Below are 22,724 nucleotides of genomic sequence, written 5' to 3' on the forward strand. Positions count from 1 at the left end.
GTTGTTTGTGTACCAATTCAATGTGTAAATAGAACACGAAAATTCACATTTTACTGATATTCCAAATATTCGATGCGCGTTCAGACGAAAGTAAAATATAGTAAAACCCTGATGAAAATAGGTACTGTCCAATTAGAGAAGTCTGATTCTGTGCATACTACAATCGCTGCGCAATATTGGATTTCCTATAGCACGACTTGCTTAGCCATTTTTGATGACCTTTAGTGTGGTTAGGTTAGGTGGCGTACTTTCAATTTTCTTATATGGGGGTAGAGAATAAAATTATATTCATAGTTTTTATGTTAATATCAAACGTTTATTTTTACACCTCATCGAACAAAAAAATGTATGTTTTTTTTTATGATTACACCATAATTAACAAATAGATATATTTATACACCTATTAAAATATTTACGATGTGCATAATTTTCATTCTAACCATTTGAAAACGGATTTTTTTTCTTGTACTCGGGGGGGGGGGGGGATCTCATATATTTCATATTTTCACACGACTGGTTAAGTATAGTATGAACATTCCGAATGCGTTGGAACGGCTGAATTTGATTTGATTTTCATGTTTTCATCTTGTACACACGTAATATGACGTCAAAGGACGAATACGTTTGAACAAGGCTTTGTAACAGGATAGAGTTCAATTGAAAAATCGAAAATGTCGTTTTCACACACTATTTGATTGTAACCTACTTAACAGCAAAAAATCGAATAAATAACATTTTGAAATACATTATATATAAAAAACATGTTTACGTTAGAATAATTATTATTCTTATTTGAGCTGATGAGTGTTGTGCACGTCATCCGGTAAAATAAGTTTAACCGGTCGAACATACAGAACCGGCTATTGGAAGCCGTAATGTGCATAAAATTCTAATTATTATTATTACTTTATAATATTTAGCACGCATTATGATAGCATGTACGCGCGTAATAAAATGTAATTTTGTCCGACGACTGTTCCACGTTCGAACTAATCAATCGCTGCTTCTTCACCCTGATCGCATATTAAACACTCACTATTAGCAGTGCTCACTATTATTAATACTCACTACGCTGGAGAGTGTAATATACATTCCGATTGACCGACATTTAGACACGTACAGTCAGTGTTTTATAATTATTATTATATAGGCGTAATAACATAAAACTAGGTAGGTACTGGCGCTAGGTTAGGCGCTGGCCAACGATGTGTTATTATAATTTTAACCGTCGATAATATCAATATTTAATTATATCGATGTCGTAATGGTCCGTTTAAACGTTCAGTTAGACTGAGAAAACAGACTGCGTGTACGATAGCAAATGTTGACAAGCCTCAAATTTGAGTAAACAACCGAATGTGTGGATCTAAATATTTTCTCAGTTCATTAGCTCAAACAAATATCGCAAATTAGTTTTTTGCAGTTTAACAGCACGTGTAAACGTTAACGTTTATGTCTAGACGTCGAATAAAAAAATTCAGTGAGCGGAAATAAAAACAATGAAACGTTTAAGATTAAAAAAAAAAAGAACGTACCCGGAACTTTTTTCAAACTACGAATTACTGAAATTTTAATATTACTAATAATAATTTTATCATAATATCGCAGTCGTGTTCAGTCGTTATATTTTATTTTATTTTTTTACTACCAAAATTAAATAATTTAAATTTTGTATTAAATTCTTTTCTTATAATCCAAAATAGCTATTTTATAAATAAGTATTTAAAAACAATTTTGGCGTTTAAAACTTTTAATTTGGTTTCATCATTAATTTTTAAACAATTTTCAAAGTGTGTTCAAATTCAAATTTATTTCTTGTTAATCAGTGTCACTGCTGCAGTCGATTTTGAATTATTTTTTTCCAAGAAATAATAAATTTGTTATTATTAAAAGGTAGTGTATATTATGATACTCGAGTTCTTCTGAAATGATAAGAAAAAAATAGATTGTTGAATTGTTTTTTTCTTTGTTGAATAATTTGGAATGTAGCTTTTAAATTTTTTAGATTGAGCTCCTTTACTTATTTTTTCCCGCTTCAAGCACTGATTAGGTACATTATTTATAATACTAATTTTATTGGAAATGTTATTGAAATTAAGTATGATTTTATATTATTAGTATCATTGTATTTTATTTTAATATTAAATATGTACATTTACATTTATAAAATGTATACTTAAATAAATTAAAAATTTTACACGTTTTACGTAATTTTGTTTCTATATTACAAAATATGTTTTTAGATGGCTGTTTCCTTTCTGAAAATTTTTGTAAATACAGGCGAGAAGCTTTTAACTGTACTTTTTCCTCCACTTTCATAAAAGACTTTCAACATATCACAGTACTCTAAATTACTATAAATATTAGGCATATGTATTTAAGAAAGATAAAAACAAAAAAATATTAAATTTAATATTTAAAAAGTTGACTAATAAATTATGTGCCTATGTTAATAATTTAATTAATAAGTATTTTAGTTTTAATTTAATGGTCTTCAGAGTATTATTATATGTTTAATAATAATTACTTGTTAAAGTTGCTAGTATATTTAATAAGGCAATAGATATAGACCGGTTCATTTTATACCCATAAACATTACATTTAATAAAAATGTATTTATAGATTATTCAAATATGCAATAAAATCATTAAAATAGTTTAGTTTTAGAATATGTATATAATTAATGTCACCCTATGAAAATAATTCTCAATTCACATAATATTATAATTGATCTTTCAAGATTTACATTTCGTATGAGCTACAGTATATTAATATTATTAATTGTGTTTCTATTCATATAGTAAATATTTTCGTCGATCATAATTGTTTTCATAATTCAGAGTTAAAACAGGTGATATATAAATAAATAGACAATTATTTACGAGATTATTAAAAAAAAAAAAGATATGTTATTTATAATGAATGACATGCGTTTTTTTCTGACTAGCAAATTAAATAAAAAAAAAATATGTTTTAAACAAATATTTAGCAACTGTAAAAATTACTATTACACATTGAATGTTACAATTAATTTTTCCAACAATTCTGCCTCTCCTAATTGCTGGGTACAATATAAAAAAAAATTCAACAACAATAGCACTGGCAGTAAAAATATGTCAATAACTATTGATGATGATATAACTTATATCATATAAGTAAATAATAATTAAAGTAAAATGTTTAGTTATTTTTTAATTTTTGCTTATATATCTCCAAGCTGAGTAAAAAACTTATTTTTAGCTACTTACTAATTGCCATTCAAAAACATTCCCTGTTATAATTAAGGTTCTTTCACTAGTGTCGCTAACTGAAAAAAAAATTTATCGACAACTAATAATATAAATTAACAATTCATTGTTAAAAGAAAATTTTCAAAAAAAATAAAAGTTTTATTACAGTAATATTATATAATATTACGAAACTAGCAAAGTATTCATGTATAAAACAATAAACTATTAAGTGTTTCAAATAATTTAACCATCAGATGGAAAATAAATATCAAAAATGTCATGTAGAAAGTTTAAAAATATATATACATACATATTATGTATATATTTATGTTTAGAAAAATTATTAATTTTATCTGGTTTTTACTTGAACTCTGGCATTATGGATATCTTAAAAAGAGATTTTAATTAAATGTTGTATTCATTTTCTAATACAAGAAGATCTGCAATAAAACAACAATGAAGTGTTGTAACTATATTTTTTCTAATAAAAAAAAAAGCTTACAAATATTGAATAGAAAAAAAGTTATTGCATTAGTCAAATAAACCTGTTACACCTTGTATATAATATTGCATATCACGCATTCATCAACTTGATGTATAATGAAATGATATGGCATACTAATATCTATTCGGTCTTCAGAATGCATGAAACACATCGCATTTTAATCTATTTTCATTATTTTCCATTTTGTGAATTATAAATTATAAAAAAATTTCTCAGTACTGCAATAGGTCCTGGAATACCATTTATGAGATGCATTTATAAAACCATTTTTTATTTTTATTATTCAATAAAAGTTATTTACAACCTGTAAATTAAAACCATAAACAAATTTGATGATATTAGGAAAAAAAGTCTCCGGATAAAAAATCTCGGAAAAAAGTCCTCGGTAAGAAAGTCACAAGAAAAAAAGTTTACCGTTGCATTTAATTAAAAATTAAAAAAAATAATAAATATCTTATAAAAATATTATTTAAAAAGATAAAAATTATTTATTCAGATATAAAAGATCTCTTTGAGCTATTAGTTTTAAAAAATTAGGAATATCTGCAGATTTGTCTGCACCAAAACTGTATGTGTAACTGTATATCAAACTATAGCTTACGAGTATGTTAGTAAATTGTCATTTACTATCTACAGATAAGATGTGTCAACCCAATTTATTTTATAAATAAGATAACAAGTGTAGTGGAAATATAGTTATATTTACACTGCAACGGGAGATTTTTTTCCGTTTATCAGATTTTATGACTAGGAGAGATAAAAAAAAAATACAAACTAATAACTTGGAGAGGAGCCGTTCGCTGGCACCTTAGAATTTTAAAATTTGCAAAACCTAAAAATAAATCACCGTCGGTCAACGATAACCGAAACAGGATATACAATATGACCGTAGGCCGTACGTGAACCGACGCCACGACTAACGCGCTAACCTTGGTCCAAGTTCAAATGCGCAACACAAGTGCCTCAGCTACGCACACACTATACAAACACGTTTCGGTCGCGTCCGACGCAATATGAATGCGTAGTCGAGACTATTTAATAAAAATAATAACGAGAACCGTTTTCGCCGACGGGATACGGATAATAATATTACGTGGCAATGCTGCGTGTACCGGTCCGGTGTAGATCATGAATAATAACCAGGACGAGAGCGGTCAATATAAAATGGGATAACCCGAACGTCGACGAAATCGTCCGGGTGGGCGTTTCCGCGGACAACATTTAATGGCAGTCGTATATTAATGTAAATGCCGCGGTCGCAATTATAACGATATTAATACGCATATGTTTAAGTGTATGTAAGTCGTACGTGCTTAAAAAATTTAAGAAAAAACCCGTCGAACGCGCGGTATTTACTTCTTCTCGGAACGTGACTCTTACGGAGTCAGCGCGCGTATTTAGTTGGTTTTTAAAAGTATAACATACGCAGACGAGTAATTATAGTTCGATTCGAATAGAACTCCCGAAACGAGTTCGCAGTGAAATGTTAGCCCTTTTGAACCACCAGATAATTGTCATGATTTACACGGTTTATATTTCAGTTCGAATTAATAATACACCAGTAAACATCAACCGTACACATTTAACTCCGTGGTTTAAATATAATTTCGAATTAAAAATGAACAAAAAAAAAAAAAAATTCGGAAGCTAATCGTTTCCGATTTGGTTGGGCTCTGGAAATATACGTAGGGGATAAGCCACTCCCTCCACCTTCGTTGCTCTTACGGACAATATAATTTTGTTATAAACTCTCAAGTTTAATTTAAGTTAATATTCGATCGGAATAATTATGATTTATCGATTTATCTGTTAGCCGTCGGATAACCAATAAAATATGTCAAATTCGTCGTCACAACGGATATCGTGGAGAGGTTTAAAGAATGTAATCATAGCGCCGGTGGCCTGTAGTTGATTAACTTTTAATCTTCATTTTTTTTTTTTTTTTTGTGCTCCTGTTCTCCAGAGCTTTGCTGTACACCGTAGTGGAAGACCTGTTGACGAACTTCGGGATGGATGGCAGAGCGTGTCTCCTGCGAGCCATATGCGAAGTTCACGGACACAAGTCCATTCACAAATTCGGTTTCATCGGCGAATTTCTACAGTTGTTCCTGACGTGAGTATAATATTATTCAATTATACAATTTCAATCCAATCAAATCATTGCATTTTATAATACGTATTATATATTAATGAGAACTTTACTTTCTTTTTAACGACGTTAAACGTCCAATCGAGCATACGTTATCTATATGCATACGGTTTTTATATCATACTCGAATACTCTTCCGTTATTCGACCGCGGAAAAGAACAAAAAATATTTTAATGCAGTGGTTTACCTGTTCATGAGCCTAAAAAGACGCCCTATTGACCTGCAAAGCCGCTTTTCCATGTGTGGGAAAAACAACTATGCGACGAAACGTAATAAAAAAAAAGTCGTCAATATAGCAATATGCAGTTACGAGGATGCAACTTTAACAAGGTTAGGTCATAGCATAAAATGTGAGCCGGTTTTTACTAATCGTTTTTTGCAATCGCTGTATTTCTAAAACTATGTGCTAAGCCGGAAATGCCATCCGTGCGCGAACACACAGCCGTCCGAATAAACTAGTATATCAAAAACGATGAATATGCATTAGAGTTGAATAATCTGGATAAGTGTGTCAGATATTATATGATAAGGGAAGAATAAATAAAAGAAAATTTAAAAATATCGTATTAGATATTAAAAAATTTAATGATCCAGTATTCGAGTAAAGCCGGTACAAAAATGGTTAAATTCGTGTCATATTGTATTTGTTTTTGATTAAAATGTGATCTAAAATTGTTTCACAAAAAAATATAATGAAAAGAAAAAATTTGCATCAAGTGCGAATTCAAATCTTTATTTTGATACATAAGCTAATGCGCAAATAAAGTTTATACAAAAATCAATAATATTAGCTGTTTCCGATAAACTAATAACTATATTTGTTCAATCATTTAAAAAACATCATATATACGTAAATATACCGTTGTTAGTATTCGTCAGTATAATATTTATGAAAATATTTCTCGTATAATAATGTATACAAGTGTGACTATGAAGTAGGTACCCAGTTAGATTTATTGGAAATATTCTTATGAGATCCTATTGAAAAGTTAGTAATACGTGTACAGCAATATACAGGTGTGTAAAAAATTATAATCCATGGGGCGTCAATATCAGATAGTACACTGACCTAAAATGCAATGCCATCAAAACCCATTCGAGCGTTAAAAATATTATAATAAATTATATAAATTAGAAATATTTAAGTATAGTAGAAACTAAGGGCATGTCTTAAGCGATCGATAATGATTTCTTAAATTGTTCCGTATACATTAATATAAAATGTATTAATACATCATTTATTATAAATGTATGCTGAACGAATTTTAGAGATCGATAGTTGTATAACATTATTATAACATATTATTATGATTTAGGGGAGGAGATCGTTTTAGGCCTCTTTAACCATGACCACGCCTGTCACATAATTATTTATTCATTAATTCATCTGTTGAAGTCTAACAGGTTTGGTTGTAGGAAGATTTTTAATTTATTATACACATCCCTTGAATGTATTCTCGTTATAGTTAATTTATAAAAACCGGTATTTCTTCGAAAACGTCTAATTCTAACGAATATATATAGGATGTCCCACGTAGGGCCGTGTTAAGGGGGGTCAAAGGGGGCAATTGCCCCCGGCGCCGTAGTTTTTTAAAAATAATGGGACGCCCTTATCTGCACTTAATATGCTACCTGTGCCCAATGGCCCCGTAGAAAAAATTTTGCCCCGGGGCGCTGAAATAATTAATACGGCTCTGGTTCCACGAAGATATAGGTTCCCATCACAATATCCTCTGAAGTAATGAAAATATAATCAAATTTTTTTTTTTTTTATATATATATGACTTACAGGTATACATTATGAAAACAAAATATTTTCGTACTGAATTAAATTTTGAGGTTTTATTAAGAATTTTGAAAAAAATTTATTATTTTCAATCAATTTAAAAATTTCAAAGAATATATTCTTTAAAATTTTAACGTCTCAAACTATTATTTTCATTAATTTCGTGATATTAATGTACTCGTATTTATATACATATATTTATATATCGTCTTGATATTACATCTTATCTTATTTTCTTAAGATGTTTGTCTTACATAATACATCTGTTAACTAAAAAACGTATTTAAAATCATAGGTTTGATAAAAATAATGATCTATTTATACTCGAAACACAGATAATATAGTCAACTGTGGATTTGAAGTCCAATTTGTATAAATATATCAAATTCAACGTAAAAGTATATGAACACGCACAATGCCAAAATGTTATAAAAAACGAATTAGTTTTTCAAACCTTTCAAATGTCATCGAAAAATATTTATCATTACCTATTCCCAAAAACCACTTATGTCACAATAGGCTCAAAATGAAATGATGCCATGAGCCGGTGATCTACTTTCCACATAATCCCTAGAAAATGTATAATCCAAAGCCCAGCTATAAGGAGTGTCACCTGCAGTGGGCGACTTCTCTAAATCAAGTCTTTACTGCCAATTTAGTATATCTATTATCACTTATGTGTTCATCATACTTGTATTGTGTGGTAGGTTGTATAACACGAATAAGAAAACTGGAAAATCGTTGGACGTTCCAAAATTCACTTTGTATCTAATAAACTTAGCTAATAATATAATATGCATTATACACGCACTGATTTTCTCTTTTTATTGTGCCGTGTCCGATAGGGGATTGTAAACGCTTCAAAACGAACGTCGAAACTATGAAAAAAAAAAAAAAAAAAAAAACAACAGCGCGACAATAGACGACGGATTATATGTTTTACGTTTTTCGTCGAAAACCACGCGTAAATCATAAAGCGGGAACTATGTAAATATTATATTATATCGCACGGACGACGGTCCGGCCATTAGTATTTTACGCATATATTATATAGATCGTCTCGGACACGTGCAAACGCAATAATAATAAGAAAAATAAAATATGCCACCTTTCGTTTATAGAAACCGCGATCGACAGCGGATGGACGGACGGGCGATTTTACTGTGGTGAGAATTCGATTGGAATTTCAACGTCGTAATTGCGATATTATTATGCTGTTGTTGTTACATTAAAGGGTGGCTATTATAATTGTTCAAACTTGTCCACATAGGCGCACGTTAACGATGACGACCAACGGAGATGCGATTCCGTCGAAACATGTACTGCAAGTACCATCCCGTTTTAATCGCATTTCGACTCGGTCAAGCCGTCGTCTTCGTCATCATTGTAATTGATCCACACAAATCATTGATTCTCTCTCCCTTTCGTTTATACACCTGTTATTTAATGATGTTAAATCTATTATATCGCTAACATTTCGAATTCTCATTACCCGTAGTCGTTTCTATTTGCACTTAATAATACCTACAACCCCGCCTATCACTTATAGCGGTAGAATACACGAAATGTCATAGACTATCCTTCCAATCGGAACACTGACCAAAAGGATAAGGTGCGATGCCTTAGGTTTCTCACAGAAAGTCTCAAACAATTCAGTTTCGTATCCGAACAAGATATTAAAAATTCAACAATACTACAACGGAATCGCAAACGTGAATACAGTTCGACGAAGGTCGCCTTGCAACACAGTTTTACCGAGGGATTAAGTTAGATTATACGGGGAAACGTTGGCCAAATTTTAACGGATCGCGAAAAAAAGATATTAAACATATAATGATAACTTTTATCGAGATTGTTGCAATTAATTGTTGAGCACAATAATTTGGCTACTGTACACACACCATGCATTGTATTCGCACAAAAAATGCAAAAAATATATTGCGCGATTTCTTATCGTTGCAAATATTATTTATTCATCATCGATTCAACTACACCGTCACTATATTAATTCGATTCGGAACGAAAATTCGAGACAAAAGAATGCATTTACGTATCCGATAAAAATTGGCTCGAATATCATTTCGATTTGTTCGGTTCGATGTAGGCGTAGCTTTAACAGGTTATTTCGATTGTAATATATAGACTGTGGTATGTTTATTTATCCATGCGCATACCCATACCCATACTCGACGCGTGAAATATATTTTGAAAATTTAAGCGCGTTAGCCTTATTGAAATGATCCTGCGGCTTAGGAATCGGCCTAGGAATCACCGGATCGTATCGCTTCGATCCATTCGTCTCGAACAGCCGATATACGAATAGGTACGTTTTTATCGCACGAACGGCGAACGATAACGGACGAAAACCATTCAATAACGCCGCGCACGTGAACGCGATAGTATAACATTATTATTATAAATAGCTAATATGGCCAACGGTTGTTTTTCAGGGCAAGTAGATCAACGTACGCCGATTTGATGGAGGATTACGTGACCGCCGAGACAGTTGGGAAACGCAGTAAAGAATGTTACCCGTACTTTAAGGAATGCCCAAAATCGTTGTTTACGTACAACCATAATTATTCGTAAGTGCGACTTCATTAAACATACTTAATAATAAAATGCCATATCTTAAGGGAGATCAATGGGGTCCGGGCCTCCCCTCCGAAATATTTTCTATATTTTACAAATAATTTATATTTGGATCACAATATGCATTTTTTCGGAAGACCTATACGTGTTATTGGTATCCGATTAAATATTAGGATCGGTGAGATTAAAAATTGTGCTTAAAGGTACGATTTCCAAGGTGCGGCTGGCTGATCTCAACGATCAGCCGTAATTATTAAAAGCTGTGTGTCGACGACTGGTTTTCTAAAATTCATCTAAACGTTGCGACCGGAGTTCATGTTATCCTAATATTATGTAGAGTACAGAAGTGTTTTTTGGTAAATAATTTTTTTGTTATTATAATTATTATTAACTAAAAAGCGATAGAGGAAATCATTATAAGTTTCAATTCATAATTTCTATTTACCGATGATTTATTTTCTATATTTTATTCTACATGTTGTAATTGCACAAGCTATTAAAGGTATACATTTTTTAATTGCACTTGTAAAAAAAACTAATAAATTTTCTTTTTGCTATATTTTATAAATCTATTAAACAATTTAGACCCCTCCCCCTGAAAAAACTCTAGATTCAAGCTTGATGTATTGCTGTACGTTAAGCGTAACAACGCGGATATTATGTAGTATAATCTAGGATAGGGATGGCAAAACTTTTGAACACTGCGTGCCCAAAGTTACCTTTTTTTTTTTTTTTTATAGAGCGTGTCATGAAAAAAATATTAAAAGTACTATATTTTGTTATAATTAAAATTTGTATAATTAGATTAGTATAAAAAGGTTAATTTAGGTATATAATAATAATAATAATAATAATAATAATAATATTGTTTTGTTAATTATTTATATTATATTATAGATCCTATAATATTATATAATATATAATGGTAAAAATTTTCGCGTGCCATGGATTTGCCATCCCTGATCTAGGGCAACAAGGACTTGTAGCGTTTTTTGCGTATTTGTGTTTTACAAAACCGTACAAATACGGCAAATTAAGAAACAATAGTATATTTTACCTTAAGACAAAGCTACTTATACAATTTTGTTTTGCAAATAAATGCATACTTTAGGGGGCTTGCTTTCCGGACATATTTCTTTCTTCTTATACTTTTTAAAATGTAGATTCATCATACTTAAAAATAATGTAATTGATATAATTTGTATCAATGTCTTTTACCCCATGCAAAATGATACTAATTAGTCAATCATTATTTTTATCGAGTTTGAAATTATTTTACATTTTTAATACGAGTATGGTATTAGTTGTCACAATGTTGGCGTATTATATTATTGATGGATTGCAGAACCTAGGAAGCGTTTGGAGATTGATTGTTAACATTTTGTGGCGGTGATTGACGAAAAATTATATTTAAAAACGTAAAAACCGTACAATGAATATAAGAGATAAACCCCTACTAGAGTTTGTTTTTTCCTATAAGTATTATTAAGCCAGGCAAAACGTTTGTAATGAGCTGATCACGTTTGACAAGCTGTCGAAAGTCTTACAAAAAATATATTAATCAAAAATCCCCCAAAAAAGCGATCAAGAGAAATACCTCACCAGAGATGATTAGATAGGGTGAAGATGAATATTTAGATGCCGACAATTCAAAACGATTGGATGACGCAATGGACCGGAATGGACGGAAAAACTTGGGGGAAGCATGCAAAAAGCTTTAATGAGCTGTATAGCATAAAAAAATATTATTAAACGACCATACTACTTTAATCCTTTCGTAATAATTGACATTCTTAGAAGTCCTGAGAGTCAATTATTATATTTATCTGAATTCAACTACATTATAACTAAAAATATTTTAATTTCGTAATTAGAGTAATTAGTAAGTAGATATCCGAGAACCACTGTACTTTAAATCTCAAAAATCGTTAATACGCCACCGCGTATAGTTGTTGACGTAATCACTAACTATTGGGATAATCGAACTCGAAAGTTAGGGCACCAAAGCGGTTCCGGCGAAGGAGTGTACGTAAACCAACTGGCGTCAATGTATCCGACGGTGAAATAGAAAAGAAACGCGTATTCTCAAGATGGTCAGAGGGAAAATGATCTACATTCGTTCATCGATCGGTACATTATAATATTATTATAAGTATCAGATTGACGGCTTCTCGTTTAATGGGAAATCAGCGCGCGCCTATTGAATAGCGAAATTAAAAAAATACACTAATTTCACGCGTCGCGTCGGCGGCATTTCAATGAAAATCTCTTGCGGACCGGTTACCGCAATGGCGGCGATGACACATGATGCGCGGACCGTCGCGTGTGAAAGTGTAACATCAGCTATGTACGATAATGATAATAATAATAAAAATAAAAATACTGTGTCCTTCGCACGATTTTATATCGGAATGCGTGTACCTACCAATACCGAAACGTTATGTTACATACTATATTAGCATCGGAACGCGGACGAGTCCCCCCCGTACACTGTTATCGGCTGCGGCAGTGATTCGATTTAGGAAATTTTTCATGCGCCACCGTCGCCGGACGGCATTTATATATTATGGTATTATAACGACGCGTAAGTAATAAACGTGTGTTATCTTATCGGGATCGAATAGTTTGGAAAATAAAAACCGCAGCGTTGCGGGGTCGCAGCGAGATGACATTGAGTTCTGGTTACACGTGGACGAAAGGGAGCAAAAATCGGTAGTTTTTCTTGGAGGGGAGGGGAAGATTTCAAAATCGTACAGGTACGACTGCTATCGCAGTCCGATAAACTTAGGGTTTGGTGTTCAATGTTCGTGATACGTTTGATCTACGAACCAAAATAAAATCATAAACAATTTTCTTTTTTTACACGTTTACTTACACGGATATTTCTCTTTGACCGAAACATGTCACATATAACGCCCGTTCGTCGATAAGATGTTCGAATTATGTTTAGTTAAATATACCATGTGTTCAATTTTAAAGGTAACAGGAAATATTTCGAACGCAAGACCTTGAATTTAATTCGTGTTTTTTTACAGGGTACAGGATTTATAAATACATATGTTTTTGATTTATTCTAATTTTTAACTTTTTTTTATTTGCGCATACGCAGTAAAATAAAAATTTCTTAAATAGGAACCACCATCTTTGACACTGAATTTGGTTTGCTCTATTTTTTTTTAACAACTTTGATTTTTACAGTTTTTTGATATGTTCAAAATTGACATTTTTAAGATGGTTGAAAGTTTTAAATTAGGTAATTCGTATTTATCGCATATTTCAACGTTCTACGTATCTTAATCAAGCATTTACAGATATCATTATAACAATTTATTTTTATTAAAACTACAAGGTGTATTTATTATAACATTAAATTTATAAACAAATATCATAAGATAATAATAATAATAAAAATATATTATTCCATAAACTTCAAAATTATTGTCATTATTTTCAACACATGCTTCCATTCGTCTAAGTAGTTCTCTTTGTGTAGCTGCTATGATTTCATCTTCAATGAATTCATTACACGCAATAATTATTTTATTTTTCAAATCATCAAGATTAATAGGTAGATTTTCATAAACTACTGTTTTTAAATGTCCCCATAAAAAATAATCCAACGATGTTATATCAGGTAATCTAGCGAGCCATTTTACTGGACCATATATGTATTTATAAGTCCTGTACCCTGTAAAAAAAACCCGAATTCAATTCAAGGTCTTGCGTTCGAAATATTTCCTGTTACCTTTAAAATTGAATACATAGTATACATATTGCGTTAAATAAAACCAAAAAAAGAATAAAAACTTTCATGAGTCACACTGCTTTTACAAAATAAATATATCAAAACCCTTGTGCGTTTTATGTGCGAATTTTCCAATGAATAACAATACAACCGCGATTTATTTAAAATTGCTCTTATTCGTTACAAACATAACGCCAACAAAAAAAAAAAAAAAAAAACCCCTGATAAATAATGTTAATTCTAAATTTAAAAAATATGTATAAACTTTACAATAAAAATCATAATTCTTCGAAACCACCAAAATTTAACCGGATAGAGTATAAAGAAATGTTTCCGAAAAATAGTTTCACATAACTGTTATCTGCAGGATATTGTACAGAAAATAAATCACCTATCGTTCCGTGTGCGGATTTTACCGGATTTTAGCCTATTTATGCAATGTACGCCGGAAACACATCCTCTGATGATCCTCGCGTATCACGCGATCGTGATTTTTTCACTAAGCAATTTGTATTGTACATATAATTTAACTCGAAATCATCGAGACAAAATATTAACAAGACGAGTACGAAAAAAAGCAGATGTCGTATTCAATTGCTCATCTTATTCAATCATTTTTCAATCGTTTTCTGCTTAATCGATATCATTTTCAAATGTTTAACTACTTCGGTATGCTAAGTAAACATATTAATATAACCGTTTACACAATTATATATATAAATATACACACAATATTTTAATATGATTAAAAAAAATTGAAAGTTTGCGAAAGTAAGTAAAACAGAAATAGAAATGAATTTTCAACTGTCAAATAAATAATATATATTCGATTAGTGTTGATGAGTCGTGGTAGATTGACACTTTAAGATGAACCACATACATTATACCTACTAGCACGTTTTCTAATTCAACCGATATTACAACGATCGCCGGAAATTTGATTTAAGTGATATACATACTTTGTATATAGGTCAACGAATAAATTATAGTTTTTATTTATTTTTCAAATAAATCATCGGAAAACTTTCGCCTTTTCAGCAGTAAGTAGTGGATACGCAGTGGAATTTCTGAAATCAAGAAAACCGTTTTGCATTATTTATATTCACCATATTATTGCACTGTTTTCATTGTTTTCCATTATCTCTGACTTAACTGTTTTAAATACCGTACACGGTTCCATTTTAAAAACATTTTTGCCATTTAACAGGCACTCAGTTAAAATTAATATCGCAAATATTTGTTGTATAATTGGATTTATCCTTGGACGAAAGCTAGTACTTTTGTACATACAGCGTCATATAAAGCTTGACTGTACTTCAGTATAGTCAAGTTTATTACACACCGTTATTTTCATCATTAAATTTTTAAAATTTTTCTTCACACAATATTTTACCATCACGTTGAGAGTTGAAACGTTATTTTATTTACACTCCAAATAATAAGCCACTGCTCGGAATTTTATTTATTTAGATTTCAACCTAAACATGGAATGAATGTTAATTATAGTTTTATAAATAACTAATAAATCCTAAATAATAATTCCTACTCATGTTCCGCGAGTACTAACTTTTACGAATTTTATAAATCTCCATCAAGTCTTACGAATTTAGAATGTATTTTTTTTTAAATGAGACATTATGAGAACGTTTGCCAAGAAATCAAAATGTTTTTCAATTTTATAGTAACGAGTGGTGTAAAGAAAACAACGAAAAAAAAACTTGAAAATAATGTAAAATTTCTTCTCGGGCAGCCTCTCAATATACACTCTTAAATTAACTTCTTTTGACAAAACACCAAAAATAATTCGAGTATTTTTTAATGCTTTCAAAATATTGTCTTTTTTTACAAGGTTATCTTATATGGTATTTTTTTATTTACAAATAGTTTTAAAAATACAGAGGTAAACATATTCGATTCAGCAATTTTCGTTATAAACATTTAAAGTTCAAAATTACAAATTAAACATCTTCTTGAGTGTTATGCATTTTTTTTTTTTTTATGTACATTGAATCATTCGAGAAATATTTAGTGTAGGAAAAATACTGTTTTTGTGCTTGTCGATTGGTATTTGAATACTACGAACGTATCATTACATCATTTTGGAATGGTAATTTTTCAAACGCGAAAGTTCATCATCGATTTAAAATATTTAATCAAATGATTAATACGATCAGTGCCGGCTCAAGGATTTGCGGGGCCTGGTGCGAAATGTATTTTTTTTATGAAAAGCTACTCCTTCTAGACGCTTGTACCGAATAAATCACGCTCACATTTAATACATTTATAAGGTTTAAAGTATTGTTGCTCGAGAGTAAAAAGTTTTATTTTTTGTTTGTGGAATTGTTGCAAGGTAAAGCGCGGGACCTTTGAAATTGCAGGGTACTCGGACACATTTCGCCCCCCTCCTTGATCAGTACCCTGAACATGACATATAAACAATTTACTCAATATTATACACTGGAACCAAAATTATATACTACCTACCGGAGAGTACGTATATGAATTCACTGGATAGTTCATTCTAATTTCGAACACTAAAAGTATTTTATTATATTTTCTTCGAATATACATACTAATTCATACCAATATAAGAACTCGTGCTGTCATGTGCGAGAACGCGTCTATAATTTAGCATGGCGTAATAATCCTGTAGATAGCTAATTTTTTATTATTAATTCTCTTTTAACTCAATAATATCAAATATTTAAAATCAGAAGCTTTTCCCGAAAATGTATGCATAGACTTGATTTTATTGCATTAACCAAAACAATTATACGTAAAAAAAAACCAAAATAATGAAACTACTTAAATCAAACAATATTATTTTTCATCCATGGGTATAGACACACGCAATGGAATTAGGTTCAGTATACTTCGAATAAATATAATAGGGTGCGCTTATGAAAACTGTACAATCAGGTTAATTATAAATTACTTTTTGTTTGTACGCTTAAATGGCGACATCCAAAAGAATGTGGTATGTAATTCGATCGTTCAACGAATTTTAAATCGACGTAAAAAAAAATAAATAATGGTCATGAAAGTACAATTAAAGTCGTTTTCAATTAATTGTATAGATTTTTCGAAAACTGTTATTTTAATCTATACATTACACAGGTTCTCCGCGTACAAATTGTTATCATACTTGTTGATTTTTTCATTTATATCGGTATATTTATCTCATAACAGCATTATTTGACCGAGAAACATTTGTATACTTTTTCGTGCGGACATACCTATTAATACTGTTGGCTTTGGCACGATTGTTTTTTTTTTTTTTTTTATTAAACCCTACTGACCCGCGAATACAATTGATTACTTCAATGGAGGAAAACAGATTATCACATCTTATTTTTTCAATCCTTATTTGGTGAAATATCTTATAATGAAACCGTCGATGCTGGTGTACCGTTATCCGCATAAAAGTGCGATTCGTAGAAGATAAAAAAAAAAAAAAAGGAGTCGTATTACAAAATCGATTCGCTCAGAACTTTGATGGGGATGTGAAAAAAGAGTGTAGCTTACGTACAACGTACACTAACTTATTCTTTTTCTCCTTCGCCTTTCTCCCAACTATTTGGGATCGGCCACCCTTGTCCTAAAACTCTACTCATCTCGATTTTCTACATCACTTACGCACACACCAAAAACTCTCATATCATTCTCAATCGTATCCAACCATCTCTTTTTCGGTCTTCCTCTTTTCGCTTCAATGTTCATTTTCATTACAACTCTTACTGCATTTGTTTCCTCTCGTCTCATCTCATGCCCAAACAATCTCAGTCTATTTTCCCTCATCTTGTCCACTGTTAACGCTACACCAATACTACATAATAATACATATACGTTTCTTATTCTATCTTCTCTTGTCACTCTACTCGTCCATCTTATCGCATAAAACGCTCCACGCTTATCTCTATTTCATCCAACCGCACTTAATCCTACGTTTTACATCTATGCCAAAACACCCGTCTTGTTGTACAAATGGTCCTAAATATTTAAGTTCTCGATTTCACCTATCATATCATCACTTATTGTCGTTGGTCATCTTGTACCCTCAACTTCATATCTTCCTCCAAAATCATACTCTATATACTCTGTTTTATTTCTCCTAATTCTCAATCCTTTTTAACGTACACCAACTGAGTGTACTTATATTACGAGTGTATCATGATATCATCATTACACAATTGTATCATAACCTCACGAATGCGCAGCTGTGAGTCCATCGACGGAGCTTTTAGCGATTCATTTTCATTGAAAACGTGATATATTTCTCCACACCCTTACAACTCTGTAGTCATTATACGTAATAGCAGTGCAACACCACGTCGAATGTCGTTAGCACGCGTTTGCACATCATTTTTTGGTTAAGGTTTTTTCCTGGTTGTAACGGTGTTTGTTTGTTTTTAGAAACCAACCGTCGTCTGTAAGTTTTAAAAATTCCGCACTAAGGGTGATCAAAATGGCTTTTTAAAGAAACTAAACGTTGCATGTGCGTGTTGCAGGAAAAACGATTTGTCACCGGAGGACGAAGGAGAAGAACACGATGACGAATCGGTGCTGGCCGACGAAGATGACAACAACATACAGAACGACGGCGATAACGACGTCGACCGGAGGAAGTCGAGCGGCGGATCAAAAGTGACGGTGAATCCGGCACCGTTGGCCATGTGACCCGGTTAAAACGCGAGTGTAAATAATCATACTCTTCGGCTAGTAACGATCGTGTTGCAAACCGTCCGTCAACCGCGGATTTCGCTTTTACGCAACAATGATAAAATGTGTATCGACCGTGAAAAAAAAAACTAATTATCCTTTTCACCCCTTATCAATTATTTCATCCCATTCCGGTCCGCAACCGGTTCCTTTCGATTTTTCTTCGTCCCTGATTCAGTACTTACGGTTTTCTCCGTCGCATTGTGGCACTTTATCGATAATAATTGTTAAGATTTAATAACACGTCGCGAGGCATAGCTATACCCGTTGACTGCGATTCGGCCGCGAACAGCGGTTACGGTAGGAAACCAAGAACTATTAGAGAACCGACAAAAAAATTACCGTTCAACTGAAACGACAAATATACGTTTTTTCCGACGCGCTCGTTCCGCGACCGTGAAATACTTCTTGGGAAATGCAGTTTTCCGCGATTACCAAACCTCAACACCGTATAGTAATATATAGGAACGTGTAGTAATATATCAACGATTTTCTGTGATACAAATATCAGCGTATTTCCGGTGTAGCATTAATCATTATTTGACAACTTGTACTGATTCTTCGACCTCACCATATCATTAAACGAATGCTTTGATTCACGCATCGTCTGTTCGAAATATACTTGAATTTGCAGCTGCTATATTGTGTTTCTTTACTAGACGATTCATTAAATTTCAAATTTTTTAATGATTTAATGATATTAATTTATTTTTTCTCCGGGTAAAATGAAAAACACTTTCAAAACGGTTTGCGAGCAAATCGTTTAATTCTTCGAGCGTCCCGTCAACTGCTAGCAATAATCCGAATCGACGCCTCGATTAACTTACAAGCATCAGTTGTGATTCGGTATACTAATATACTGCAGTCGACGGTCGCTAGAACACCACGGTTTGTTGACCGAGAAATAATTGTACTCTCAACCGTCAGTCCCGGCTTCTGATTTTCAGCCGTTACTCTTTTCGGATGGCTCTATAACAGAACTTTCAATAAAATAGAATTTTCAAAATGAACATATAAAATGGAAACGTGAACGTTCCTTTGTGTCAGTTTTATGTAGAAATGTTCGAACATATTCCTCTGATCGGAGGGATGTCACTGATTGTTGGTTGTTGGTTCATTCAGCTGTAAATCACTCGTGTAACACAACGAAGTTTATCAGCTGACCACGTTTAAACGTTGGCGTTTAATATTTTTTATTTCATTCATTTTTATACCTCTCCTCCCCTCATCAGCCTTACCGAAGGTTTCACTTCCGCTGTGCCTTACAACGTTTCACACCACGAATATCGTTACATATTTTATTATTGGTTTTTTTTATTTTTATTAAATAATAATCATTAATTTATTCGTAATACGTGTATTTTATTAATCCTTGAAACGGAACAAAAAGAGGACTATTTCAAAATGTTGTTTTTTCTCTTTTTGTTTCGTTTCTGACTTTAAATTATTTATATTATACATTTAACACGCGATCGCGAACAAAATATGTATAGCTGTAGACATAAAGAATAACTCAAGTATAATCAGTTAAAATATAAATATATTATAGAATTAGATATATTAAGTAAAATTATAGTAACTGTCAGTGCCGGATTACCCATTAGGTGGAGTAGGCGCCCGCCTTAGAGTCTCACTCATTTAAGGGGCCCTATGAAAACGGAAAACTATACTTTTTTTTATTTATTAATACCCGTATTTTATTTACGAATTTACGGGATAAAAGTCATTATGAAATATAATGTATATTAAGTTGTAGGTGTTATATGCAGTAATAATAATAAATAAATTTGAAAAAAATAGAAATAATATAATTAATTAATTTTTCTCGTAAATAAAAAAATTTAATGAACACGATTTTATTTATTAATAGTAGTCGATTATTATTAAAGCTGTTTATCTTAATTATTTGATTGCAATTTCTCATACAGATGTATGTAAAAAATAATTTTGTAGGGCCCAAAATTTTAATTGCCTAGGGGTTCACAAATGTTTAATCCGGCACTGGTAACTGCAGTTTGTATATGTGTCCGGTAATGCACACAAATATCATATAGCATAATAGTGGTAGTATATAATGTATCATATAGATAAGGAGCGAATGTATTCTCAAATGTAGCTTAGGTTGTGCCATCGTTTATTTAGTTTAATTTCATAATCAACCTATATATATATATATATTATAATATTTATTTATTTTATTATTTTGTAAACAAACGACCAAATCGTTGTAGATATTATACACGTGTAGACTATTTATTATTACATAAATATATATGTATACATATTTATACCCCAATTGTACTGTTATTTAAAAATACTACTTGTGTGTGAATATCGTTTATTATTTTTATTTATAAAATTCATCTTGATCTATACGCAACATACACAGTTTTAAATTACGATTTTCGTATACATTTAATTAATAAAACGAAAGTTGGACAGTGATGATAATGTGGAATCGAAAGATAGTAAATTCCTACGCAAAGCATAGTAGGTAAACGTTTACATATATAAATTCTAACACGAAAAAAAATAAATATTGATACGTGAGATCCTATATGAACAAAAATATATGTATGTTTCATAGCTGAAAAACCAGAAAACTGTAAAATAATAAAATAAACAAACTTAGCCATTATTTAGTGACAAATTACGTAGAAAAAAAAATACTTTGCCCCCTAGTATTTGGACTAACGTTAGTTCTTGTAAGTCTTACTACAAATGCTAGTGAAAGTTTTCACTCCGAATTCAATTCACAATGTTATCACCACCATTCTAGTATAATCGTATTTAAAAATAATAGATGTGTTAAAATATTTTCAAAACAAATACATATATTAAAATAAGAACATCAGATACTTATCAATAGAACTAAAAAATAAGCAAAATAAAATAAATAATATAAACAATAAATTATTATAATACAACTTAAAACAAAAGTCTAAAGTCCTAAGTCTGAATAAAGTGGGAAGACAATTTGTAATCGTAATAATTTTTATCCGTGTACTTACATAACGGTTTATTTTTTTTTATAGCCCCCCTAAAAATTTATGATTTCACTGAATGTTTTGTTATGACGTAAAAGCATACAGCATAGACCTAAGATTCAGCCCTCTTCTCAAATTTCAAACACTATTTGCACCTATCTATGTTGGCGAAGTTCTTTTCTTTAGGCATACATTGAGTTCTATAAAATTATTAGAAAAGAATACATTTTTATGTACGTACGTTATAATAGGAAATATGAATTCAAAATTTTAATATTGCCTTTCGTCAAAATAATCAAAAGAGCCTTCAGGTCTTTGCTGTTCAGGAAGAAATGTTTTTTTTTTTTTTTTGAAGACATTGCAGATCCGGACCACTTGAATTATTGAAGTATCTTAAATCGTTCTCATGAAGATTCAAAAAAATTTTTTGACATAATTCGTGTGTTATATTCGGCTTTTCAGATGACATCGTTAGGTGTAACAAAAATTAAACAGGGAAAATAAATGCCGTCATTTAAAGGTGTTCAAGATGTTAGCGGATGGCCACATTGCCGGGAGTCATACCGACGCGCGACTCGCCCGGTGCCCTGTTCTGTGTGTATTCTACTCTCGTAACACTCAATGTTTCTGATGTACACAAAGTCCTTATTCTCGACCATTATAAAATACACTTATATTACTCATTTATTTCAATAAATGTGTTTTGTTGTTATTAATCACCATGACTAGATCTTTTTTAACAAAGGTTAAGTTTACCAATTGGCTATTTTTCTATTACCCAGTAATCCAAAAAAACCAAAGTTTTATAAATATACTTCATAGGTGACTGGGTAAATTAAGTAGCATTAAGTAAAACAGAAGCGTCTACACTTGAATAGTTTCGTGTTGCGCACGGTATCGGTCATTGTGTAATACGTTATTCGACCGCGTAATTAGTTTGGTATGGCTATAGTGAACTATTCGTTTACTGTGGATTGTGATATTTATTGATATTGTTAAATTAAATTGTA

The 22,724-nt window shown here is 31.4% G+C and overlaps 1 protein-coding gene across 1 annotated transcript in view; it reads left to right on the forward strand.

Annotated features, from left to right (window-relative positions):
- LOC112684954 overlaps positions 1-20,072 on the forward strand; it is a 58,734-nt gene extending 38,662 nt beyond the window's left edge. The window contains exons 5-7 of the mRNA XM_025556696.1: positions 5,699-5,848; positions 10,122-10,256; positions 18,517-20,072. Coding sequence (XP_025412481.1) covers positions 5,699-5,848; positions 10,122-10,256; positions 18,517-18,685 — 454 coding nt within the window. The 3' untranslated portion in view covers positions 18,686-20,072. The remainder of the gene's footprint in view (positions 1-5,698; positions 5,849-10,121; positions 10,257-18,516) is intronic.
- The last annotated feature ends 2,652 nt before the right edge of the window (positions 20,073-22,724 follow it).

The sequence above is a fragment of the Sipha flava genome, unplaced genomic scaffold (assembly GCF_003268045.1).
Source record: "Sipha flava isolate LNK unplaced genomic scaffold, YSA_version1 106_pilon_pilon, whole genome shotgun sequence".
NCBI classification, from domain to species: Eukaryota; Metazoa; Arthropoda; class Insecta; order Hemiptera; family Aphididae; genus Sipha; species Sipha flava.